Source organism: Telopea speciosissima, chromosome 1, assembly GCF_018873765.1.
Source record: "Telopea speciosissima isolate NSW1024214 ecotype Mountain lineage chromosome 1, Tspe_v1, whole genome shotgun sequence".
Classification (NCBI taxonomy): Eukaryota; Viridiplantae; Streptophyta; class Magnoliopsida; order Proteales; family Proteaceae; genus Telopea; species Telopea speciosissima.
In genome coordinates this window covers 18,986,945-19,014,819 of record NC_057916.1, presented here as the reverse complement: position 1 = coordinate 19,014,819, position 27,875 = coordinate 18,986,945, and the positions used below count along the sequence as shown (strand labels likewise).

Here is a 27,875-nt window from a genome sequence, read left to right as displayed (position 1 = left end):
TTTTAAAACTTCAAAAGAAGTTCTACTGCTAATAAGAGTTCCAGGTCAACACCTATCTGGCCTTCACTACGTCCAAGTTGCGTTCCAGGTTTCCAACTCTAGCTAGAAAAGGGAAAAATAAGTCTAAAGGCAGACCTCCTCCAAGAGAATCTTGTGCTCAGCCTCTGCCATCCCTTTTGAGAAATCACCAACTTGTTTTGGGTTAATAGATGGAGGGACAGTGAAAAAGCTGGATTTCTCAACTGCCTCTTCTACTGTTAATATGGGTGCTTCTAGACCTTCCATGTCATAATCAATCACTGCAGTACTGGCTGCCATGTCTGCATGCTTCTGTGTATCTGCAACCTACACCAGCATTCCAGTGATAACATTAGTAGAAAACAAGAAGGTGAAAAAAAAAACACTAATTTAGCTGTGAGCCAATGGGCAAACACAGTCAAACCAGCAAAAATAAAATCCAGATGGTAATTACCACGAGCGCAAGTGCCTGGCCCGCAAACTCAGTAAGACCATCAGCAAATAATGGTTCATAACCAAGAGAGGAAGTGACTCCTATGTTCTTCCCTCCCGCGGGGATGTCTTTAACAGAAACAACTCCCAAAACCCCATGTGGTAGTAATGTAGACTTGAATTTAATACCTTTCACATGGGCCAAAGGCTTCGTACTATAAATGAATGCTCCATGAAGGCAATCCTTTGGAGAGGGTATGTCATCCACATAAACAGCCTCACCTATATGATTTTATGGTGAGATTCAAAAGTTGTTAACACCATACAGACTTTTTTTTCTTATTCCTTGGAGAATACAATAAAGAAGGCAATTAATAAAAAGTTTATTAACATAAAAACAGAATCCTCAAAAGGATAAAAATTTAGCTCTAAGTAATGCTAATTAACATGAATTGAAACTACCATGTAAAATATCAAGGTGGCAAGGTGGCAAAAAGTATAAAACAAGAGCAGAATCTGTGAGTCTGATTTTTACTTTTGGATGGATGTGAATCTGAAGTTTAATTATGAAGAACAATTAAAGGTCCCAGCCAATTAAGAAACACTAGAGATGATGACATCATTAACATTAAAAAAAAATAAAGAGAAACAATATCCAGACAAGAAGGTGTTTTTTGAAAGAATTTATGGGTTCCCGGGACAAGGAATAAGTAATTGTAGTGTTCATAGGTATATTAGGAAAGGAATTTCTCACTCACAATCGATGTGGGATTAACACTCTCCGTCACGTGTAGGTGGTTTGGAACCACCATAAACATGAATGAAAACAGGAAGGGGAGGATGGAGCTGGACAGAACTGAAAGGAAGGCAGGACGTACCCTGCTCTGATACCATGTAAAACTACATCTCAAAAGACTGACCTGATGAGAAGAGTGTGTTCACAGGTATTATTAGGAAAGGAATTTCTCATTCACAATTGTTAATGGAATAACAAATATCAGCATGGGCGAAAAACATAGAAACGTGGCCAGTAAACACTAAAATCAACAGAGGACAATAAAGATTGGGAAAAGGAAAAGGTTATTTTCATGATGAAAAAATAAACAATAAAACCAACAAAGGTTGAGATTAAAGAATGGGAAAAGGAAAAGGCTATTTTCATGATGGAAAAAAAAAATATATATATATATATATAGCAGTTTAGTACAACGAACCAGAAGCTTGGATCTCAGCTCCAGCCTTTTTAATTTGTTCACCGACTGGATGAAACTGCCTGTTAACTTTCACCAACTGCTTTGCAGGTGAGAGGATGCCTGGCCCCCTTGGTCTGATCAATTTGGTCACAGTGATTCTCTGGTCTGGAGGCATTAATTGAAAAACCATTACCGTAGCCATTTAAGCCATCCCTGAAAATCCCAGTTTTAGCTTCGACCAGAGGATGCAAAAAATCAAAAAGAAAACTAGCCATCAAGCTTGATCTATAAGGTGGATGTGAAATTCCCTTATCAGGAACCACAATTTCTCTGAGTAATTTGACAGCCTCAAATAGAAGACCCACATCAAGAAACTTCCCAGCTAAAAACTCCTCCACCTTCCTCACCCTTATTGCATGCTTAGTCCCATATGCACCAAAAGCCAACTGAACGCTTTCGAGAACAACACCATCAGTAGTTATACAGGAAGAAATCTGAGCCAATAAAGCTGCATTGAGATAGGGCAATGCATTCCCAAGTGGCCGTGGAGCAGCACGATAGGTTTCAAACAGCAATTGAGTTTTGCTGTCTGATGAAATGTTCTTTACCGGTTCCCAATTTGGGATTGTTACACTTAGAAGTATGGTTTCAGAATCACATGGAGGCATCTCCAAAAATTCCTCCAATGTAAGTTTTAGTCTTCTTCGACCTTTCTGTATATCTACAAGTGAACCTGCAGCAAGAAGTATTGTAGCAATATCTGAGGGGAAGTGATTCTTTTGAGCCATGACCAAATTTCCCCCCAAACTTGCAGAGTTTCGGATGAACACAGATGCAACCTTATCCATATGGTCAGCAATTTTTTTGAACAAGATAGTGGAGTGAAACCCACCCTCCCCATCTTCCTTCAAAGCCTGAATTGCCTTAGAGAATGTCACAGTTGCTCCAATTTCAATCCTAGTGGTATCCCTTTTAATCATAGAGAGATCAGGAATATGTTTAAGATTAATGTAGGAGTTGTTGTAAGGGTATTTATGTAATATCCCTTTATATGTTTTAATATAATCCTACTTGTATTAATGCCCAGGCTGTGAGGGGCAATCTAGTAATTAGTCCATCTGACCTAAACCCTAGTTTTCCTATATATACTAGCTAGAGGCAACAGTCTGGGTATTCCAAACTAGATACTCAGGGTGTAATGCTTTAAGCAACCTTGTGCTTAAAACCCTAACCCTAACAATCTTAAAGCATTAGTATTTCGTTTGTGAAACCCGGTCAAATTTCCGAATAAATTTGAACTTTTGAAATCTGTGATGTCAGGTTCTGGTTCAATATTTGGCCATGCTAACCTCAAGTTGAGGGCCATCTTGACTAAGAAATTCAGACCTATCTCATGACTCGTCTGTAAAGGCATTCCGATCAGCCAACTACCGTGGCCTTAAATGAGTCGGAGGTGTCTAGCGGAAGACAACACATAAGCTTGGCATGCTGGATTGATGGCCTGCGAAGCCTCTCTCTGTCTTAGGCCGAATCCCAGGTAAGAATCCCATTTTATATGTATGTATGTTGTATTTTTAATTAATTAGTGTATTAGGGGCAGAATAGTAATTTTGACCTTATGGGACCCCGCACCAGAGCTACCTGTGTCTGGTCTGCTAGCTGGACAGGCTGCAGAACCTCCCCCTTAATTAAACTCAATGTAAGTATAATTTAAAATATATTTATATAACGTTTTGTACGACCAAATAGGGTTAGAAGGGTACTTTAGTAAAATTATCGCTGTGGGACCCAGTTCCCCAGTGGGGAATGCTGTTCCAGACAATTACCCGTATTCGGATAACCTTTAATGTCGCCCGGCATCAAGTTATGGATAGAATAGACCAACAAATACGAATTCAAGTTTATAAACTATTTTAGAAATTAGTTTAAATCTAATTTCTGTCCAAAAGACAGATTTACCCCTTAGTGCTTAAGTTTCTATAAATATAACCCTCTTTACACTATTCATTATTCACCAACAAAGAGAAGAGGAACCAGAATCGTTCCAGCCTTGGAGAATAAGAAAGAAAGAAGAAAAAGAGAAGAAGAAGAAGGGAAATAAGAAGCATACCTTGGAAATTCATCTCAGACTTGAGTTGGAAGCTTAGAGACCTCCATTAGAGACCTTGGAGCATAAAGGCAAGGCTGCCATCGTCCCTTCTTGCTGCTGATTTCAGGTAAGCTCTGAGAATCCCTGCTGTTTCCATCTCCTCCTCTAAATTTGATCTAATTTCAGCCTAGACTATGCCTAAATAGATTTCTGCCATTAAAGCTTTTAATCCAAGCTTAAAAGTGGAAGTTCCACCTAATTTCTTCTTCGTTTAGTGCTTGTTTAGGTTCGGCTATGCCTGAATCTTCATGGCTGTACCTCTAATCAGCCCATTCTGTTTCTAATGGCAAACCATAAACCCTAAGTCAACTAATTTGGGTTTAAATTATGAAATCCCTAAATTAGGAAGCCAAATATGAAATTAGAAACCCAATTCTCTGCTGATTTACTCAATTAACAAACCCTTGATAATCAATTTGGGTTAATTTGTTAAACCCCTCAAATTGATTTTTCAATTTTGGAATTAATCATGAAATTGGACCCTCAATTAAATGGACCCACCTTAGAATTAGGTGAAACCATGAAATTAAGCCCATGCATGTCAAGATCTGACCATTAGGAACAAGATCCCAATTACGCCCTCTGAATCCGGTTCAATATTTTTGGACAGAAATGCCCCTAGACCCTTGGTTAGACCTTAGGCTGCCTTCGACCCTAACACTTGATCTTTTCTAATGTTTTAGAACTGTGTTGGGCTGTATACTCTATTCTTGCCTGTATTGCTGGGATCTTTGAAGGGTAACTGAATTAGTCTAGTCTGCAACTTCAGGTAAGGGAATTCTGACTTTAATTTTGGAGTGTTTACCATTTTAATTTGTTATTGTTCTGATTGCCATGTCATGCATCATCAAAATTATCCTGTTCATATAGTTTATTAGCTTTTATTTACCGCATTAGAATCTGCATGTGAATTAGGTTGCATTGGCATCTTGCATTTGCATGATATTTACTTGTTATCGATGATTATTCTTGGAGAAATCTTGTTCTATTTAAATTCAGCTATTCATACATGTGCTATCATGCATAGTTTGCACTTGGCTAGGTCATGTTATATCATAACCCAAGATTACGCCCCTTACCAACAGGGGTAAGGTGTTGGACAACCCGTGGTACAGCCAAGAAGGTATGCCGGGTACCATTCACGCTCCCATGTTAGCGTGTGTACTCACTGTGGGAATAAACAGTAGGGTTGGTCATTGAGGGTCATGGGTTAGTGCGCTGGTGATATGCTTTCTGGCGGGTCCTCACCGTGGTAGAATGGTTTCGCTCGGTTGACCGACGTCTGGAGCTGCATGGTGTCATGCTTTCCAGTTGGTCATTGGGGGTCTGTTGGGTTAGCTGCCTTGTGTCATGCTTTCCTGGCGGGTTCTCTTCGAGGTTAGCATCTACCACAGTAGTACTTATACCACATAAGACTTAGTATCCATGTTAGGAGCATGCTAGATTAACACATTCATCATGAATTATTGTGTTGTGTTTTGCATGCATTTCCTTACTGGGCTCAGTTGAGAGCTCACCCCTGTGGATATCCCTATTTTTCAGGTGATTTAATTACTTTTAATGATGGATTTGCGGCGCTGGAGTTTGAAGTGCACGATACTTCGTGCGCATGTGATGATTGCGCAATCTTCCGATCTTGGCCTAACAGTCCAGGCTATCTCCCCACTATTTTATGCTTATAAATATTTCTATATTGATATAATATAGTTTTTGTATAGTTTTACCCTGTAGTACCTTTGAGAACTGTATAGTAGTATCACAAGCTTTGTCCTTTATATAAATGAAATATCACATAGACTTCTCTTACTACTGATGTTACCTTTATTATTTAATTGTTTCCGCTGCCTCTGATTACTGTATTTGTGAGCAATGATTGTAAATAGGGTACTGCACTTGTGATCCTTGGGGATTGGTTGGATGTCAGAGATATCCCGCCACACTTGGCCCTTATTTACCGGGCCGGGGTGTGACATCGTTTCTTTACGATCAAGATCGCTTTGGATTTTTGGATTTTCGGATTCACGTTCGGCTTTGAAATTCAAAAATCTGGTTTTGAGAGATCGTACTTCACGGTTCTGGATTTATTGGCGTTTATCATTCACAGTAGTGCGTTATCCGATCGGCTTCAAAGCTCTCCAATTACTTACTGTTTTGATCAAAGGAAACCACAAAGTACGTTTGCAGAAGCTGTCAGGAGGCCTTTTGTCAAGAGCTCTTCAAATTACGCTTCGGTTTTTTGCATCTTCTCAGTGCTTTCATTGTTAGATAGCAAGAGATAAAAAGGGTGAACGCATTAATTGCTTTCAAAGGCATTAATTGCTTTGAATTGAAAGGGCTTTGTCACAAGATTCGTTTCTCTTTATTTTATTAAAAAAAAAAAAAAAAAAAAAATCAAAAGAAGAAGTGATTTGACCTTTGGCAGAATCTTTCTTCAAAGTTATTATTTGATTAGAGAAAGTCAAAAGTTGTTTTGTGTAGTGATTCTCAAGGCTGTTTGATTTGTTGGATTTGAGAAAAAAAAAAAAGGAAGAAAGATCCGTACAAACTCTCCTTTCATTCTATTGGTTTTGGTTACCTGTCCGTGACCAGCAGCCATCATCAGCCACCAACGATCGCATCGGCAGCCAGTGTTAGCAGTCAGCGATCCGTGTCAACAAGCACCAACGTGCACATCATAAGTGTTGATGCCGCTGCACCACCACTTTCTTTTCCTCCTTCATCTAAATCCAGGGTTCTCCATCTCAGGTGTGATTGTTCTTTGAAGTATTTATTTTTTATTTAAGTTTTTACTTGGACATATAAACAAATCACTTAACAATGGAGAAACATGCTGTTCCAATTGAGATGATCAAATTGGAAAGCTTTAGTGGCTCTGAGTTCAGTTCTTGGAAAAAGAGGACTCAGTTTGGATTGAAGTACCTCAATATTTTCTACACTGTAGTAAATAAATTTTCTGATTGTACGGACCTAACTGAAGCCCAATGGATAAGTGATGAAGACTTTTGCAAAGACTACCTATTGAACTCGCACTCGAGATAGGTCGGGAAACCTATAGTAAATATGAGACTCGCAAAAGAGATTTGGGAAAACCTAGAAGCCCAATTCAAAAAGGAGGAGGACCTATCAAAAACTCACTTGGTTGACAAGTTTATGGACTTCAAGTTTCAAGAAGATAAGGAGATACTTCCACAAGTAACAGACTTTGAGAACTTGAGAACAAAATTGAACCAAGAAAACATCCCCGTTGTTGATGCATTCTTAGTGGGTGCAATTATCTTTAAGTTACCCTCTACCTGGCATTCCTTTAAAACTGAGATGCACAGAAAGAAAACACAAGTGGGGCTGGATGATCTCAAACGGTTCATTAGAATCGAAGATGAGAACAGAGCCAGGAATAACTTGGAGATGGTGAAACAACAACAGGCATCTGCCAATTTGGTTTCACAACCCAAGAAATATCCTAGGCAGTCCAAGCCACCTAAGAAAGCACCCCAACAGTTGGAGGCCAAAAAGCCTAATTTTAAAAAGAGGGGCAAGTGCCGCAACTGTGGAAAGTGGGGTCACTATGCATCTGAGTGTAGGGGTCCTAAGAAAGGGAACACTGACACACCACGAGAAGGAAGTTCACATCTTTGGTGGACAAGACGAGCCTACTAACTTTGTTGCCATGATTGGCAAGGGTAAGGGGTTGGCCAGACATTTTCGATTGGTGGTTAGACTCGGAGCGACTTGTCATGTTTGCAATAGCAAGGACCGCTCACCGATGTTGTTCAAGTAGCGGTAGATCCATCATTGCAAATGGAGACGTCGTGGAAGTGGCTCAACAAGGGACAAAACCTGGTTCTATCATCGGTAAAATATTAACTTTGAAAAATGTTAAAATCTTTCCTGGTTTTGAAAAGAATTTAATTTCCATTGGAATTTTGCTTGATGCTGGCATGTCTATTACTTTTAGTAGTGGTAGAGTAACATTGTCTGTTAACTCCTTTTATTTTGGATGTGCTTATAATTTGAATGGTATGTTTAGGTTGAGTTTAGCTAATGAGACAATAAACCAGGTTAACCATAATTTACTTGATCCCAAAATACTACATTGTAGGTTAGGACATGTGAACTATAGGAAAATGCTCAAACTAGTTAAAACTCATAATTTACCATTAGACACTTCAATTAGATTTAACAGATGTGAAGTGTGTGCTCAAACTAAAATAACTAGAAAACCGTTCAGACCGGTTTCTAGGAGCACTCAACTTCTTGAACTTATACATTCTGACATTTGTGACTTTAAAAACTACACAACTAGATGAGGTCGGAAGTATTTGATAACATTTATAGACGATTTTTCTAGATATTGTCATTTATACCTGTTAAAATCTAAAGATGAAGCTTTTGAAAAATTTAAAATTTTCAAGAATAGGGTAGAAAATCAGTTGAACTTGAAAATTAAAAGATTTAGAAGTGATAGGGGAGGAGAATACAAATTGACAGAGTTCAAGGAATTCTGTGCCTCTGCAGCATAATCCTTGAAACTCATCGCTCCTTACTCACCTCAATCAAATGGCATAGCTGAAAGAAAGAACAGGACGTTAACAGAGATGTTAAACTCCATGTTATTGACAGCTGGTATGCCCTCTTGCTATTGGGGAGAAGCAGTGTTGACTGCAAATCACATTCTAAATAGACTACCACATTCAAAACTGACTTCTACACCTTATGAACTATGGCATAATCATCCCCGTAGATATGACACTCTTAAGGTTTGGGGCTGTGTAGCTTATGTTAGGATACAAGACCCTAGGAGACCTAAGGTGGAAACTAGAACAAACACTTGTGTATATCTTGGTTGTGCGAGACAGTCTTGCAGACGGTTTTTGGATCTATCAACCAATGTGGTGATAGAATCTAGGGATGCTATATTCTTTGAGGATAAATTCCTTAGAGATAAAGGCCTGACCTTGCCTGGTTTGATAAGTGGTTACGGAATCACCTTTGGAATCGAACCAATTGTTTCGACACTACTCCCACAATGCTCCTTGAATCGAATCTAGAAGAGTATCTACTAGAGATCGAGTACCCAAGAATTTTGGTGAGGATTTTGTGACCTACCATTTAGAGGCTGATCCATCCACCTATAAGGAAGCGATGAGATCTAGGGACTCCCTGTTATGGAAAGAAGCCATTGATGAGGAAATGAGCTCTTTAATGCAGAATGAGACCTGGCACCTTGTTGATCTGCCTAGAGGGGCCAAGACAATAGGGTGTAAGTGGGTACTGAAGAAGAAACTTAATCCGGATGGGTCTATAGCCAGGTATAAAGCACGATTAGTAGCTAAGGGCTATAAACAGGTGAGAGGGATAGATTATTTTGACATCTACTCTCCGGTCTGCCATTTGACAACAATAAGGATTCTTCTTGCCATAGCATCTATTGAGCACTATGTTGTGCATCAAATGGATGTAAAAATGGCTTTCCTTAATGGAGACCTAACAGAAGAAATCTACATGAACCAACCTGAAGGGTTTGTCATGGAAGGTTCGGAAAAAAGAGTTTGTAAATTAAACAAATCTCTCTATGGTCTTAAACAAGCACCTAAATTGTGGCATGAGAAGTTTGACAAGACAGTAAAGAGCTTTGGTTTTCAAACCAGCAACTCGGATAAGTGCCTTTATTTTTTGTCTGAGTCAAACAAGGTCGCGATTATTTGCTTGTATGTAGACGACATGTTGATTCTAGGTTCTGATCTCTCTGTAGTGAGTGACATTAAAGAAACCTTGTCCAAAGATTTCAACATGAAAGATCTTGGTGTGGTAGACACCATTCTTGGAATGAGAGTAAGCTTCAGTGAGCAAGGGATCACCCTTAATCAGACTCATTACATTGAGAAGCTACTTTCTAGTTGGAGATACAGTGATTGTAAACCGATTGAGACACCCTATGACTACAACAAACGGTTGAAACCTAACACAGGTGACACCGTGAATCAGTTAGATTATTCTAAACTGATTGGTAGTCTCATGTATGCAATGAGTTGCACTAGGCCAGACATAGCCTTTACGGTAGGCATGCTGAGTCGTTTCACTAGTAATCCTGGAAAAGAGCATTGGGATGCCCTATCGAGGCTGATGAGATACCTTAAGGGTACTCAAGGTTATGCTTTATGTTATAATGGACATCCTCCAACTTTGGAAGGATATTCTGATGCATCTTGGTGCTCAGATTTGGGAGACAGCAGATCCACCAGTGGTTATGTATTTACACTAGGAGGAGCAGCTGTAGCATGGAAATCCAAAAGACAGACTAGTATTGCTCTGTCATCTATGGAATCGGAACTTTATGCTCTAGCTTCATGAGATGAAGCAGAGTGGATAAAGGATCTGATTATGGATATTCCATTGAGGAGTTTTAAGTTAAACTCTATATCTATATTCTGTGATAATCAAGCAACAAAGACGATTGTGAATAACTCACTCTTTAATGGTAAGAGGAGACACATCAGGCTGAAACAGGCCATGCTGAATTATAGAACAGAACAAGGGATTATCACTTTGATTGATGTGAGATCGAAGGATAATATGGCAGATGCCCTTACAAAGGGATTGAACAAAGATCGAACATTCAAAACTACAAGGGAGATGGGGTTAAAGACCATTTAGTCAGGTCTTAACCTAACCCGATATTATTTTGAATTATTCGAATCTCATCTAGCCTTGGTAAGCATTCGGGACAGTTTACATGTTTTAGATAACTTAGTTAGGTTACTAAGTATGGGGGTTTGTGAAACCATTCCAAACTTGATTGTGTAGCAAATTTTCATGTGAAGTCTCCTTACTTTGTTATTCTACAAAGGAATATGAAAAATGTCTGATATGTTTCAATGATATTGTGCTAGTCTTTATGTCATTCTAAATTTGATGACATGTCTTTCATAGTATGGTGTACCATTCCAAATTTGATGATACAACATAAATCTATGACTGATATGACGAATACAGTATTCCAAATGGAAACATGGTATGGTCCTTATGATAGAGACTATATAGGATCGAGTTCTTGTAAAGAAACTTGATGATGATGCTTGATTGTTTTTGATTTACCTTCACCATATATGAAATGTACTAAGTTCTTATTGTTGAACTAGATACTATTGTGCAAATGATTGAATTCATAATATCTTATGAAATTCATATTTGACAAATTATAGAGAATGGCGAAGATGGAGGAGAACGGTTGAATCTGGATCTCGATGAGGATGACTTACTTGATGAGTAAAGTCACATGGATTGCAAGGACTTTTCCTTTTGATTATTTCTTTTGGTTTAGCCACTTGCATGTGGAACTTCGGATTTATTGTTGGGTTTAGTTTTGATCTAAAACCTTTGTTTTATTTCTTGAAGTTTACTTATTTCTTATTTGATTTATTGGATTATTGATATTCAATTTATATTGATTCAATTACTGATTGAACAATGGTTCCTATACATGTGTAATGGATATATGTAGAACATAGGAGGAGATTGTAAGGGTATTTATGTAATATCCCTTTATATGTTCTAATATAATCCTACTTGTATTAATGCCCAGGCTGTGAGGGGCAATCTAGTAATTAGTCCATCTGACCTAAACCCTAGTTTTCCTATATATACTAGCTGGAGGCAGCAGTCTGGGTATTCCAAACTAGATACTCAGGGTGTAATGCTTTAAGCAACCTTGTGCTTAAAACCCTAACCCTAACAGTTGTAGTGTTCTAGTTCCTTGTAATAGCCTATACCCGTGTTACCAACAACTAGCTTCACCCCTGCTTCATTCTCGGTTAATTTCGATTCCAATAGGCTCTGAAGCTCCTCAATACTGACAGGATTGTACCACGAGTACTCTTCAGAATCCAAAAGGGTTTTGGGCTGCATTTCTTCTTTCAAGAATTCGGGGAATGTAGAGATATCATTTTGATAGTTATAAAATGGTAATTTGCTCAATTTCACATCCTTACTTTCCCCCTTTCTCCAGAAACAATTAAGGCCCAGATCCTCCAAATCAATGTGAGCTGCAAAGCTTTTACAGGCATCGGCATGGGTCGGTAACCGGTGCATCTACAGAGGTTTCCTGCAATAGCCTTCTCAGCTTCTGCAACTGTGAGCTTGGAGAACCCAGGAGGAGGTTCCGGCCTCTGGTTCTTCTCAGAATTACGGAGAGCTGAGAAGAAGGACATGCACATGCCCGGAGTGCAATAACCACATTGAGAAGCATGAAAACCAGAGAACCTTTGGTGGATTGGGTGGAACCCAGATTTGGTGTTGCCAAGTCGTTCTGTGGTTGTAATTGCACAACCATTTAAACTGCAAATAAGGATCAGACATGAACTCACTGAGAATTCCTCAACCTGTTCAAGGACAGGATCGTCCTTGGAGAGAAGAACACCACGGGCACCACAACCACCTGCAAAGAACGAGCAACAGAGGAAATTTATTAGATTCGAAATGTAAAATCAGAGACAAAAAATGCTACAGAAACTGGGGTTGCAACTGGGCCGGGGTTGGGTCGGATTTTGGAAAACCTAGACCCAGAACGATCCCAGGGCTCAGCTCAGGTCTGCGCCCGGGCTTGGCCCAGCCCATAGGCTTGTAAATCTAGACCAGACCCTGAAAATTTGGGCTCGGTTTAAGGTGGACCAAAATTGTGGCCTGGTCCGTACAGTACGTTCTAAGTCCCTGAAAGCATGGTTTTAGGTACCGGTTTGATATCAACCAGATCCGTATCGGTATCAACCAACACCGATATCGATTCGATACCAGTATCCATCCTTGAAACGGGACAGATGATGGTAAAAATGTAAAAAAGGTTTGGTTTTAGTATTTTTTAAGGTCAAACCATCCGTAGACGGTATTGATTCTAATGCCGATAGGGCTGTGGTTCGATTCGATTTTTCCAGGCTTCAGTGTGAGTTTAGGGAAACCGAGCCCGAACTATTATGGACTTTTTGGTTTCGGTTTGGGTTCGGTTTGTGTTATTGGGTTGCTTTCCTGTCAGTTTGGTTTGAAAACCTAGAATGGACTGATTTTTGGTAGGAATTAGGGAGGATTCTGGAAACAACCTCTTTGCGAAAGTAGGAGTAAGGCTGCATACAATATGACCCTCCCCAGACCTCGCAGTAGCGGGAGCCTCGTACACTAGGTACATCTTTTAATTAAGTAGGATTCTTAGGGTTCGAGGGTTGGGTTCAGGGTTCGTCGGTCTTATCCATTGGGCTCATTGGTGGCCCGTTGGTTTAAGCTAAACCAAGCTAAAACTGAATGGTGCCCTTAACTATAAACCGAGCCCGCCCCGTTAAGGGCTCGATTCGATTTGGATCGATCTCAATCAAGTTAGGTCGGGTCAGTTTAACTGGTTCAATTTAAGGTTTGACCCCCTTACCGAATACTAAAACCATTACTGAAAGACAAAAATGCATCAACAAAATTGAGGTTAAGAATAATCAACAGATTCTCACTATCATGACCCTTTAAGAATGTGTTAAAAATAGGCGGCTTGGGACTTGGGTTTACAACCTTAATAGTTTTAAAAGTCCTTTGAAACTTTGACGTTGGGACTTATCATTAGGGTTTTTGAGAGAAAAAAAATACCTGGTGACATAGGAGCGCGTGAAAAGACCATCCTATCTTCATGAAATAAAAACTGCATTTATGTTGGTGCCCTTGTGCTACACTCTCATTGGCCCTATGCTGGTGGAGACTCTACCCGATGGGAAATCGATCTCTTGCCTTTGTTTTTTCCCCCCTCTTATTACTAGTGAAGCTAGACACTGGCCTCATGGCTTGGTTGTGCCAAACCATGTAAAATGTTATTGTATTCTTCTATGTGTCTTGTGTTTTAAACTTGAGACTATCTAAATGACATGTATTTATAATTTAACATTTTGTTTTGAGTTCCCCTTCTCTTATTCCTAAAAGTTCGTTTTTAAGTCAGGGGAGAAAAATGATTCTTAAAAATAATTATGAATTATTATGTCATTATCAAAAACAGTCACGGTCTTGCATATTTTTCGATTGTAATTGTGAAACAACAAAATTTATCCCCGCTATTGAAAATTTTGATTTATATTAAATATACAAAAAAATAAAAAATAAAATTATAACTTCCCCATATCCATAATCAAAAAATCGTTTGTGATTGTTTTAGCAGAAATGAAACAAAAGATACAGTAGAACTAGGAAAGTTATTGTATGAGAACTGCGGTGTACCCAGTGCTAGATGCAGATGCAGAGGCGCATAATAGATCGATATGAACATCATGAGCTATCCCGTAAGTAAAAGCAATTTGGATCCTCTATTGCCGAGCTGCCCATCAGGATCGTGTTGCCCAGACACGGTGTTACGCACAATGTCTACCTTATCCCTGCCCAAACGCCTTGCTCGAGTGGGGCAAAGTGGTCATTACGCGCAGCATCGTGTCTAAGCAGCACGATCCTGCAGGACAGCTCGGCGGCAGAAGTAGAGGATCTGGATCAAGTTAAAGGTATATATATAAGAAACACAAGAAATAGACATTAACCAGACAGACTAAGTAGCAAGAGATAAAAGAGCAATAGAGAAGGAAGCTTGGCCTGCATGTGGATCAACTCAACAGGGGAGAAAAAAAAAAAACAAAGAAAAGAAAGATCTTATCTTATTAGCTAGTAGGAAATCAAATTTCAAAAGAACAATCAAGCAGAAGAAGAAGAAGAAAGGGATAGAAGAAAGAGCAAGAAGTGAGTGATCACCTTCACCACAGCCAAGCTTAGTTCCTTTGTAACGAGTCTGAGTCCGTAAGAATTCAAGCAAAGTAATGGAAGGGTCGACCTTATTAGATACCTCGATCCTCTCACCATTAACAGAAAAAACCAGCTTCTTCTTCATCTTCTTCTTCTGTTCCTGCTTGTTCTCCATATCTCTATTATTGCTGATCAGTGAGATGACTGAGATCGAAAACACCCCGGCCCCGCCCTGTCATTTCTGCACTCTTTAAATATAACCCATTGGATTTTTTTTACTTTGAAAATCTGCACTGCAGTATTATATGTCTTGAATGATTTAGGCAATGACGAAGAAACCCCTCTGTGCTAGCTTATTTCTTTTTTCTGTTAAGACAAAAGGTGTGGTTTTGCTGATTAAAAGAACAAAAAAAATAAAAAAAGGGTTGCTGAAAACCAAGTCCTTGTTGGTTTGAGGTAGCTTTGATCTTATATCATAGGCGGCAGATCCAAAGATGCTCCAAGACAAGGTACGTACAACTGTTGGGAAGGGGACATGATCAATACAACGTGGCTACAGGAACCGGGTTGGGATAATGGCGCTGAGCAAAACAAAACTATTCTGCTAAGGAAGCAATCAAACTATTCCGCTACCGTGTTTTCAACAAGAAAAGCGCTAACGCCTCCACTATAAGGAGGATTCAAATCTTCTATGGTGCGGGCTGCCTGTCCTGCCATGTTGCGTAGACGCATTGATCGCCTTACCCCTGCCCGAACACTTTACTTGAGAGGGGTAAGACGGTCATTGCACGCAATCCTGTCTCTGAGCAGCACAGGCAAGAAAAGGCAGTGTGCCGCCGTTGAAGATATGTGTTGCAACTATAAATAGGTGTGTTACGCGCCCAACAAGAAAATTGCTTACTTCAAAAATAACAAAAAAAAAAAAAAAGATAAAAGTGTAACTGCACGATGTTGTGAAGTAACATGTTTCACGTAATATTTGTCATATGACAGTACATACATGGATTAATCCACGTGATAGAGGACTAAGCAAGCATTTTATCGATATAATTTCAGCTTCAAATGAGTAGAGGAAATAGATATACGAGAAAAAGTTCCCAGTCCGGGAGTGTGGCCTACGCCAACACTCCCATGAGTCTATCTCTCTCCTCCCCATGTGAAAAGACACCTCTACCCCATTGTTTTAAGGAGGAGAGAGATAGACACATGGGAGTGCTGGCGTAGGCCACACTCTCGTACAGAAAACTGCTTCCCTAGATAAAATTACAAAAGATGTCAATTTATATTCATCTCCATTTAAAGGCATTTTGATAATTTTACTAGTATTTTGAATTAGAGTTTGAGCAATTTTTCTTGTTCAATTACTTTGAATTGAAATTCGGCCATTGAGAAGTATTTGGGGTTCTGTATCACATGGACTAGCTCATATACTCTTAAGTGACAAAAAATGAAGAACTATTCATGACAGCTCAATTAAATTTTCTAACATTTTTTTCTAAGATATAGTGGGTTCCGCAAAATATAATACTGTCTTTTTTTTAGATGTTGATATTTTGAGAGAGATTGCAAAGATTTTTTACTAGCGTAATGAAAAACAAATATTTTTTAATAAAGATAAAATTATTTACAACCCCTTGTATCAATATATATATATTTTTAATCATTCTTAATGAGGACCCATAAGCTACTAGGTTTCCATTCAAAGAGGGCGGCCAGGGGTGGGAAGTGTGTAGGGGGTGGAATCCAAAGAGGGAGGTACTGACCACTACTGAGGTAGTTGCACAACTACCACTGCAAATGTGGTGGGGAGGACATGAAATTGAGACCAAGGCCCAGGGCCTGCTACAATAGGACATGCGCTAATCAACTGAGCAACTTAGTTGATTGCCTTGCGTCAATACTTTACCAGAACAATCACCAAGAGAAAGTGAGCTAATCATCCAATGGCATTAATTGAAATTTTTATGGGCAAGAGAACATTAAAATCAATTGTGTAGCGTTTGCACCAGCATAGGGGCCAATAGGAACATGTGCAAGAGCATTTAAGTGAATGAGATTTTTTAGTTCATTGGAGGTTGAGCAATAATTTCACGCGCGCGGTCTTGTGCTAGGTGTAGAAACCATGTAACTTGTTAGCATTCTTGTTTTCCAATTTTATTTATCCCACACATGTACTAGTTTACAGGTTTTTATTGTGAGCCCATGTGTTTTGACCGGTTCAAATGACAAACAATCTTGCAAAACCGCTTTTGTAGATATAAAGGAAAATCTTATTATAATCAAAGTGGTGAATTAAGAAGTTGTATTATTATTATTATTTTTTTTTATCATTTTAAGGTAATGCATTTTTTTCTTCAATGAGAGTACATCCTGTCAATTTATAAGAAAAAAAAAACACAGAGGGTACATCAAGTCATTTCACATAAATACTACATTGACTATTTTATTAAATATATTTTTTTCAATTCTTTGAAGAATAAATATAAAATACAATGGGCAATTAAAAGAAGATTATAACTTCTTAATCCACTAATTTGGTGACAGCATCAGATATATAAATAGACTTAATTCATTCTAGACTTATAATAGCATGCAACCAATTGAATTGATAGAAAACCATAAACCCAAGTAAGTAAATGCAAAGTAGTAGTGTAGTTTTGCTTAATTTAGTTTTTTTGGTTGTTTTATTTTTAAAATAAATAAATAAAGAGTGTAGTTTTTCATCAACGAGGAAGTGGTAACTGAATCATATAATAGGGAGTTATAGGTTGTGTTTGGTATATATTATCGGAATAGATTATGGGTCTATAACGCATTCTGATTTCATAAAATAGAGACAAATTGGATTTCAGAATGTGTTCTAGACCCAAAATCTATTATGAAAATACGTAGTAAACACATCCTTAACGAGGTAGAAAAAAATATGAAACTATGAGTGAGATGTAAGACAAAGCATACGTAAGATTGTGCTCTTGGTTTCGTGGCAATTTATTTCTTATCTCATATTAATAATTGATCATGCTCAGTAAAGTCGGAAAATTATCTCATCCAATTCTCTGGCCGATCAAGTCTCCAATTCCTCTAATAGAGAGGGTGTGTATCCCACCCGGGCAGATTGTTTGGGGCAAAGGTTCGACCATCAATCATCATTCCAACCTCCATGTTAGAAGAACTGGAGAATTGGGTCCCACAGAAAACCAGAGGAGATAAAGATCCCGTAAAGCCAACTAAGTTCAGTGTCCAGCCGTCGGCAAAAAGTATTTCAATTCAGCCGTTTAATTAGAGTTCTCAGCAGTACTGGCCGTTTGAATGGACTTGATTTTTATTCTTTTATAAAGATTTTAATGGATTTGACGGGGACAGCTTAAATAACACATCTCTGTCTCTCAACCAAACGATTCAGTGAGATACTTTGAAGCCAAGGCAATCGTGTTGGTGCATGTGCAACTTCAAATTATAGAAGTGTTGGTGTTCCAGCAAAAAAATCCTCTCCAGTGCACATCGGACGGTTGAAGGTGTCCGACACCTTGAGGCATGTGGCCCACAGATCCAGCCGTTCGATACGTACTGCATTCACTAGCGCGATGGAGAGGATCTAGATTCTGCTGTCCCAGGCTGTAGTAGAAACCGACATTTAGCTTTATGCTGGTAAGGGTTCCCTTGTAATTTCCTTGGCATAGGTGGCGGCCTCCTATCCTTGGGAGTTGGGGCTAAGTCGCTCCACCTTCCGGTCCTTCCCTATTTTTCTCCTTTTTTTTTTTTTTTTGGGAGACAGGAGGGGTATCCGACTTTAGGCCGACTAAATCCCCCTAGGCTCGTACATGATTCCCACGCCACGCACGAACTGGGAGCTTTTGGGCCCTAGTGAGCCTCAGGCGGTTGGCCCCAAGAAATTCTCCCTTTTTCGTTTTGTTTCTACTTCTTGAGTGCTTTGTATTTTTGGGCGTCGATGAAATAAATTTTATATTTACAAAAAAAATAATAAAAAAATAGAGAGAAGAATTGAAGAAAACAGGTGTTAGTAACATAAATTTGATTTTTAATTTTTTTTGAGAAATAAAGATAAATTAACAAAAGAGAAAATAATCCTTAGGCTCTGTTTGGTATAGTTTAAATTTATGTTTATCTGACACATAAATATAAATAGATGTCTTTGGTATGATTTATGATTTTATTTATCATTAAAATAAATCAATATAAGCATAATTTCATAAACAACTCGAGAGTTGTTTATGATTTAGCACCATAAATTGTTAATATTTGTTTATGCGGGTACCATTAATGAACATGTGCAGAATTGGTACTTAAGTGGGGGTAAAATGGTAAAGTTAACAAAAATTAAAACAAAACCTCTCTTTTCTCTCTCTCTCTCTCTCTCTTTCTCATGGTTTTAGTGCACGGTATCGGTCACCTACAGAACCGATACGATACCATAATAGATTGACTGTATCGGATAAAGTTGCCCCTGATTTCCAGTTAGAATTGACCATGTGCCTATTTGTGGGGGGTGGGGGTGGGCTTGTTGTTTATTAGACCATATAAACAATGATTTTTGTAGGTTAATATCAGTCACCCCAAAGAGGTCAATTAACCCCTCAAGAGAGGACGAAACTTGGTCATATATATTTGGCACATTCCCTCTGGATTTCTCAAAAGTAAACAAGATTTGATTACAATTAATTTTTTTTTTTTTGTTTTTTGATGAAAACCAAATTATATATAAACTAAAAGGAGAGAAAAGTTTGTACAGTATAGATAGAAGGAGATAAAGTATGTCGGTATGTAGCGCAGGACCGAGCCAACGTTAGTAGAGGGTAAGCCCATTTAGATTTCCTACATACAAGCGTAACACTAGAAAAATTGTCTGTTTCTTCAGCTAGTTGAAAAAAGATGGAGGTTAAGTTCCTGGTAATGTTCAAGTGTGTACTAGAAGTAAAAAGGTCCTCTAAGTTAGCATTTGTAAACCAAATTTCACTGAGACGAAGTCCAGCTTGCCAAGCATGTTTCCACCCCTGCAAGAGTCTGGTTAGGTCAGCCTCCATTGTGTCATATGAGTCCAAACATCCTGCAGATGTTAAAACACTGTGGCCATCTATCAAAAAGCAATATGCCCATCCCGCTAAACCTACAGAGGGTTCAAAAAGGCTTGCGCAGCATAAAACAGGGAATTGTAGTTTCGAGTCAGATAAATCAGAAATTTGTAAGTCCTATGGTGTGTAGGCAGGTGGAGTGCACATGGTAGTGTTAGTCCTAGGAGGGTTGATATTAAGTGCAGTAAGCCATTTATAAGTGTATTGAATAATAAGATGTGGGCCAGCTCGTGCTAGACCAAGAGAAACTTCGTTCCTTACAAACCAAATAAAATAACAAGTAATTGCAATAACTAAGAAGATCCAAGTAGCAGTAGGTCTATCCAGGTCTTTTGAATTGAGGAGAGAAGCACAAAGGTGTGCTAATGAGGAGCTGCTGAGATGCTCAGTTCTCAATCTGAGGGGTCCACAGGCCCAAATTTACTTAGCCCATTCACAAGATAGAAAAATATGCCAGTGGGATTCATCACAATCACCACAGAAAAGACAAGTAGGCTTGATCGGCATCCATTTGGAGAGAGAGGCCTTGACAGGTAAACCTGCATTTAAAACACACCAAAAGAACATTTTAAATTTCGGATGGATTTTAATTTTCTAGAAAAATCGCCACCATTTGGACTGAGAGGGCCTTTGCTGTAAGTGGGTTTGAAAGGAATGTGCTGCAAGCTGAGTTGAGAGCTTCCCTGTTTGAGATAGATTGCATTTCCAGTGGTCCTCATCATGAGAGAAGTGGACATTAGTTATAATATGATGCAAAGGATGAGAATTAAAAAAAAGAGTCTCAGCTCTCCAATGCAAACTTGTGATGAAGTCACTTACCATCAGTGCAGGGTTGCAAGCCTCATATTTGGGCAAGCAGATTTCATGGAGGTTGGGGATCCAGGGATCATACCAGCAGTGAGTGGTCCTCCCATTACCAATTTTACGGTGGACAAAACTCTTTAGGGTTGGGGAGCATGGCAGTGATGCTGTTCTAGACCCAGGACCCCTTCTTTTTGAAAGTGGTGGGATTAAAAATGGAGGTTTGGGGGAAGTATTTTGCTTTTAAGACTTTTGCCCAAAGAGAGAAAGGTTCATTTATCAGTCGCCAACCTAATTTGAGGATTAAAGCTTTATTATGGGTGATGGATTAGTGAAGACCTAACTCCCCATGGGTAAGAGGAGAGCAGATTTTTTCCCAACTAATCAGGTGAGGTCTTTTTTTGGACTCAGAGCTATTATTCCAAAAGTTGAGGTAAACAGAATCAAGAGAGGTGCATGTTTTAAGGGGAAACAGGAAGCAAGACATGAGGAAGGAGGGAGTGGATGCTAGGACTAATTGGATTAGAATCCGACGGCCAGCATAGGAGAGACAATTTGCTTTCCACGTGCAAAGCTTATTCTTGACTCTTTGGACAATGTAGGCTAAGTCCTTAACCTTGGATCTATGGTGGAACAGCTTAGTGCCAAGATAGAGAGTATCATGGTGCATTTCTTTTATTTTAAGGATGGAACAAATATTTCTTTTTATTGGCAGAGGGTGTTTTTGTTGAAGTGGATTTCACTTTTGGAGAAATTAATTTCCTGCCCAGTAAGGTCAGAGAATAAGTCTAAGGCAGATTTGATGGAGAGCACATCCTCCTCCGTCGATCTGCAGAAAATAAAGGTGTCATCTGTAAAAAGGAGATGAGAGATCTCTGGGGCTGTGTGGGCAATTTTAATACCTTTGAAAGTTCCAATGTCCCTAAAGGCATCCAATAATCGGGACAGGACCTCCATTGTTAACAGAAAGAGGTAAGGGTTGAGTGGGCATCCATGTCTGAGTCCTTTGGAAGGCTTAAAGTGGCCAAAAGCCTTCCATTAATCTTGAAAGAAAAGGAGGAGGTGGTCATGAGGGTGTGGATTAAGTACGTGGTTCCATTTTTCAGGGAAGCCCAAGAACTGGGGGATTTTATCAATCATAAGCCATTCAACCCTGTCATATGTTTTTGACATATCAAGCTTTAGAGCTAAAAGACCCTCTTTACCCTTTTTATGATTAAGATAATGGAAAATCTCTTGAGCAAGGGTAATGTTGTCAAATATCTGCCTGCCAGGGATAAATGCTGCTTGGTTAGGGGAAATAAAAAGGGAGAGAAAAGGTTTAAGTTTGTTGGCCATAATTTTGGCAATAATTTTATAAGACACGTTGCAAAGGCTGATAGGGCGAAAATCCGCAACATTTAATTACAATTGTTAGAACCAATGGTTTTGCTCTAAAACCAAAACCACACTGAACCAAAACAGATTTTGTTTTTAAATCAAACTCAAATCTATTTTTTTCCTTGATTTGATTCGGTTCAATATTTTAAATAATCAGATTTGATATCTATTTTGGTTTTAAATTGACACCTTTTACTTTGAGATGTGTTCCATCCATTCCTTTATAGATTGACGGGATTCCTTGCCTTTTTTGTTTCTATTTATTTATTGGAAGAGGGATAGGCACAACACCTGCGTGCGGTAAGCTAGCGCGTGGCACCAATGGGGTTCTTTGTCCCCTCCAATTCCCCCAGTGCCTCTAATAAGGGGGGGCATTGACCAGACTACCCCTGCCTGGATGGGGTCCACCCCCTTATTACAGGCACTGGGGGAATTGGGCTGGACAGGGAACTGGAGGTGATAATTTTCCCAGCGATGGGGGTATGGGATGGAACATCATACAGGAGGGGCAAGAGGTCATTTCAACGGCAGGGGGGAGAGAGAGATAAAGAGGGCACTACCTTACAGTACAGCCCGTAGGGGGGATTGAGCATCTGTCAGGGGGGGGGGGGAGTCGAGGGAAAGGTGGTGCCTCGTTTGGGCACCCAATTGTTGGGTGGGTGGGTGGGGGGGGGGGGGAAGGGGGAGGAAGTACAAGCCTCAGGCCAAGCTGTGACAAGCAAGGCACAAACCAATCGACTCATCAGCCATGGACTTGTTTGTATGTGTGGTGAACCATGGATATTTTATTACATGTGTAAGGCCCATGGATCCATTGTTGACCCATTATGTTTTAGATTGGTACCTTTTCTAATTCCCATATAAAAGGAAAAAAGGCCCACGTTGTTGGAGCCCATAGTTGGATAATATCTACAATAACACTAGTCTCCTCTCCTTTATCAATTGTGTATCTACAACCCCAAGCATACTCTTCATAGGACAAAGCCACAACAAATTAATTGGGATTTATATTCCGTGGTCGCATGATCTCTACACAAGTGTCTGGGTCAATGGATGAGCACATCTGGGTATCTATCCAGGGGAAGAGGTGTTATCTCATGATACCCTATGAAAAGGCGTAAGAAACACAACCAAATAGAGATCTTTTTCCCATATTTGAGATATCAAAAGATGAAACTAATTAAGTAGAGTAACCACAACTCTTTGCTACAAATTAAAAAGCACCAAATTAAGTTTGAATCACACAAATATACACACAAACACACACACAGACAGACAAAGAGGGAAGAAAAGAAGGTACATTAGAGCACAAAAGAAGAAGGAAGAAATGAAAGAAAGAAACTGAAAGAAAGGCGTTGCCTTCCCTTTGCCTTAGTGACTTGCCTTATTCCTCCCCTGCTTGAGACTACTCTTCAAGACTCAAGAGGGAAATTGCTTTGACACTTGAAAATTAAAGACTCTTCTCTCCTTTCCTCTAATAATTTCTTCTTCTTCTTCTTCTTCTTCTTCATCTTCCAGTACATGAGGAGGATTAGACTAAGAAAGATGAGAAAAAAGAATGAAAGGAGAGTAATGGCTAATGACCATTTTTATATATTTATGGCCAAGGAAGAAGCTTCAGCACCAGATAAACGAATCTTAGATTATAAAAAAACTAAAAAAAAAAAAATTAAAAGAGGAAAGAATGTAGTAGATGATGCACTAGGAAAGTCAATTCTTCCATATATAAATTTAAATTTGGTGCTTTATATCTTCCTGATCTACTTTGCATAAAATGGAAAGAGGGAAGGGTACGTTTGATAATATTCTTTATACAAACAAGTGAATGAAAGTAGGGAGAGAGGAAGATGGTTAATTACATAAAACCACAACCAGACAATAATTATATAGTTAATATATTACCAACCCTTTATGCCTTCCTTTCCTTTTATGGAATTCTCCCCCTCCTAGGGCATCCCTCCTTTCACTTTATGCCGCCCACCCATCCCCACCACATTCATGCCACTGGGTTCCTTCACTTTTTTTTTTTTTTAAATATTTTATTGAGGTGCTGTTTTCTGTGCTGCAGCGCAGCCTGCGCCCAGGCACATGGGGGTGGGCGTAATGACCATCCTGCCCCCTGTACAGGCTGCCCATGTGCCTGGGCGCAGGCTGCGCTGCGGCACAGAGAACATTCTCCCTATTTTATTTTAGGGGGGGGAGGGGACTAGAAAGAGAAGTGTGAGTTGTTTAGATTTTTTTTTTTTCCCTTAATTACAACCCTATTATGAGGTTTAAAATATAAACAAGTTGTTGGATCCTATGGCAGACCAGGGGCCGGCTATGTTGATGGCTAGGATCGATGGGCTTTTTTTATTTTTGTAATTTTTTGTTTTGGGGGTGGTGGGTGTTGGGAGTGGATAAGGGTGATGGGTCATTGGACAGCTTAGATACTCTGGTCACTAAGGTTGTGTTTGTTGAAAACCTAATTAAAAATTGTGCAGGGGTTAGAAAAGTTAAAAACCATGTACAATATGCATTAAGCAACACAATAAAGTTAGAAAACAATATCTATTTCAAAATCCGTGATTCTATTTTATCAAAAGATTTTCTTCTCTATCACTATGGCTCGTGAAATATGATATTTCACTATTTGTCACATGACAGTACATGAGTTAGTCCATTTGATAGAGGATTGGACAAGCATCTTATTGATACAATTTTAACTTAAAATGAGTCTGAAGCGATGGGTGGGGATGAAAGATGAGGGTTAACTTTAACGGAAAAAGAAAACACTCGATGATGAGTTCTATATTGGGACAAAGAAGATGATCACTAGTAGAGATAGCAATTTGAAGCTTATAATATCCCTATAGTGAGGGAGATCAACTTCCCGTGCTCTACTTCCTTTGAATGAACACAAACCAATCTCTAAAACCCCACACCATTGCCATTGGAAGGGGTTTGCCCATCAGCTTACTTTGCCAAGGGGGGGGGGGGGGGCAGGAGCACAAACCTACTTAGATGAAGCAGCAAGACGTATGAAGGAAATAGATAAAATTATAAAAAATGCCATTTTGTATTTTACATTCATCTCCATACACGGTCCAATATTTTATACTAAAACAAAATCAACTTTGAAGTTTGAAAACACAGTTTCTTCTTTTATGTAAGAAAATAAAATATAAAATTAAGATAAGAGAGAAACTACATACACTCCAACAAACAGAGAGAGAGAGAGAGAGAGAGAGAGAGAGAGAGAGAGAGAGAGACGTGTTGTGTGTGTGTGAGAGAAGATTGTTGCTATGTTTTTCAAAACAAACCCAATTGATTGGAGCAATTTCAATCATATCTTTGTGGATATCTAGGGTATTGGTGTGAAATAGCTATACATAAAATTTCAAACTCAAATTCAATCAGTTTCCTTTGCTTCTAATGACATACCTTTTCACGTACCCTTTTGCCACAGTTAGACATTTTTAAGGGTAATCCTAACAAACTTTGCTTAGATTGAAACTTAACATGCGAGCAAAAGACCTTAATGTTACGAGATCTCCCGAAAGACATCACCCTCTTGCTTCAACTTCTACAATCAAAATCACATGGTAATATGTCTGATTTTAGACGTTTGTTTGGTTATACTAGACCTTATCAGATTTATGTTGTAACCCCATTTATTAAACAATTTCACATTTTCAGTTTAAACGGTTTCGATTTGATATTGACACCCTTATTTTGGCCTAACATTTGACATGTGGTTAATCCACATCAACCCATAGATATCTAAAAGGTCATAATTATCACATCACTCTTCTACATGAAAGACATTAGGTACGTATATGCCATCAAGAGATACCTGTCCAAGTGGGCTGCCTAGAGAAACTTTTCATAAAAGGGATGGATATATTAGGTTAAAAGGTTTCATACATGTTTCACATGCGGAAAGGGAAGGGGAGAGGATTTTCCACATTAGCTGATGGTATAAAGGAAATCTGCTCCCCAACATTAACCACAACGCGGTACGATTTCTTCCAATAGAAAGCCCACATGGTCATGGTGGAGAGAGAGAATCTTACCATGGTTTGAGGTATTGGATCGGATCGATCGATATTGGTCAGATTGGATCGGTATTGGTTGAGGTCGATCCTGAGATTTGACCGATACAATAAGGTTTGATTGGATCATTGATTGGATTGCCCAACTCGGTTGAATCGGTCGATCCGATCCTTGATCGATTCAATTGAATATTTTTTTTATTTTTTCAAAGTTACTAAGTTTTTTTTTAAAGTTTTTATATTATCTTGACCGATACCGATCGATACGGATCGATACCAATCGATTTTGGCCGATCTGATCCAGATAATATCTGCCAATCCAATCCCAAGATCACAACACCCACCAATTCTGGCCGATACGCAACCCGATCCATAAAAAAACGATTTTGGGGGGTTTTTTGACTGATCCTAACCAATCCGATCTCTATCCGAAAAGGTTTCAGCCATGACCGATCCCGAGTCCGATACCTGAATTTTGAGTCTTGTTTAGTACACAACTCATATAGCTAGGATGTGAGAAGGCATCACAAAGCATCACATATTGTGGATGTGGGGATTTTTATCAAAAAAAAAAAAAGTGGATGTGGGGATCTTTTTCAAGAATATAATAAGGACTGGTTACGATATATTAAATTGGGGGAGTTTGGTCATTTCAACCTCTATTATCCCTATCAGACAGTCCGTGCTTGACCATGCATGGTTCGCAACTATGCACCAAATCTTTTGCCATATAATAATAAGGGAACATGTTCTCTCTCGGAACATGTCCCTATATTCAACACAAGGATGCACAAAATGACCACCACATCCTTCCTGATTGATGCCCCGACCTGTCTCATCGGCCTCATCACTGGCACATGGGCCAAACTCTAGAAAAAGAAGAAAAGAACAGATAGGAAATGAAAAGGATAATTTTCTACCCTCCGGATCGAAGACACGGCCAATTAAACTCACATCACGCCTTCAAATTGGCTGGAGAGCACACGGAAAGGTCAATGTACCGAGAAGAGATTTTAAAAGAATTCATTCCTTTTCCAAAAGTATAATCGTAATCTGTAAACGGGTTTCAGTGGTCTAAATCTACTTGACTTCAGCCATGGAAGACTGAGAAAGGTAAATTTTTCCACTGAAACATGAACTCTATTTCCTTATGAACTTGAATTGGTCTTTAGCGTGGATAAAGAAGCTTGGAATTTGCTTAAAACCCACAAAAATAAAAAAAGATTGAAGATAAGAAAATCCATACTAAATTTCAAACTCAGATTCAATCATTTTCCTTCGTAAATTATAATTGTATAGTCTCCTATGTATGTTCATGCATTCTCTCTGCATACTTATGCTTTGACGTTTGATATGCATTCTAGGTCGATTTCGGTTTCTTGGTTGATAAAAAATCTGATGTTTAGGATTTTCAAGATCAGTCCTAAATTATTTAAACTCTGTTTGTTTTTTCAAAACATACATGTGTGCGTGCTCTGGTTGCTATTGCTGAAATCTTAATATCTAATTTGACTTACAGTGTTCATTAATTCTTCACAATCGATCTTAAACCAATTTGATTTATATTTCCTTCCTTTTACTTGCAACCAGAGGAAGCTACATGTTTACCATGGCTCTTTTGTAATGTGAAAACCTAATTAGGAGACAATCCCGCGGAACACTTTTTACTTTTTAAGTAAAACAAAATGCTAACATGAAAATTATGCATTGTGAGTGTTGCAGTCGAGACTTCCTCTCGCGGTCTGGTCCCATCTTGCACACAATAGAACTAGATGACAGAGTGGGTGAGTGCCCCGGATAGGTTGGGGGGGGGGGTGCTATCTAATGCCTAAGTCAGATTTCAGAGCAAAACAACAGTTAACATGGCCGGAAACAGAAAGCTAGGTTCTAGAGCTTTAGGATCTCAACCAATGGGACAGTCATCAGAGTCTTACCTTGTTTCTTCCTCTCTCCTCTTTTTATATGATGTTATCTCAAAATATCTTTCTTCTCCTTAGGGTTGCGTATTCCTCAAGTTGGGCAGGAGATCCAA

General features: G+C 39.0%; 2 protein-coding genes across 2 annotated transcripts in view; both read right to left on the bottom strand.

The window, feature by feature from the left end:
• LOC122664298 (indole-3-acetaldehyde oxidase) overlaps positions 1-27,875 on the bottom strand; it is a 110,048-nt gene that overhangs the window by 7,690 nt on the left and 74,483 nt on the right. The gene's annotated exons all lie outside the window — the stretch shown is intronic.
• LOC122664316 (probable aldehyde oxidase 4) lies at positions 595-14,641 on the bottom strand. The gene is given in 5 exon segments (XM_043860090.1): positions 595-732; positions 1,665-2,664; positions 11,532-11,858; positions 11,861-12,226; positions 14,548-14,641. Coding segments are annotated over 3 exon segments (1,410 nt in total). The 5' UTR covers positions 12,006-12,226; positions 14,548-14,641; the 3' UTR covers positions 595-732; positions 1,665-1,726.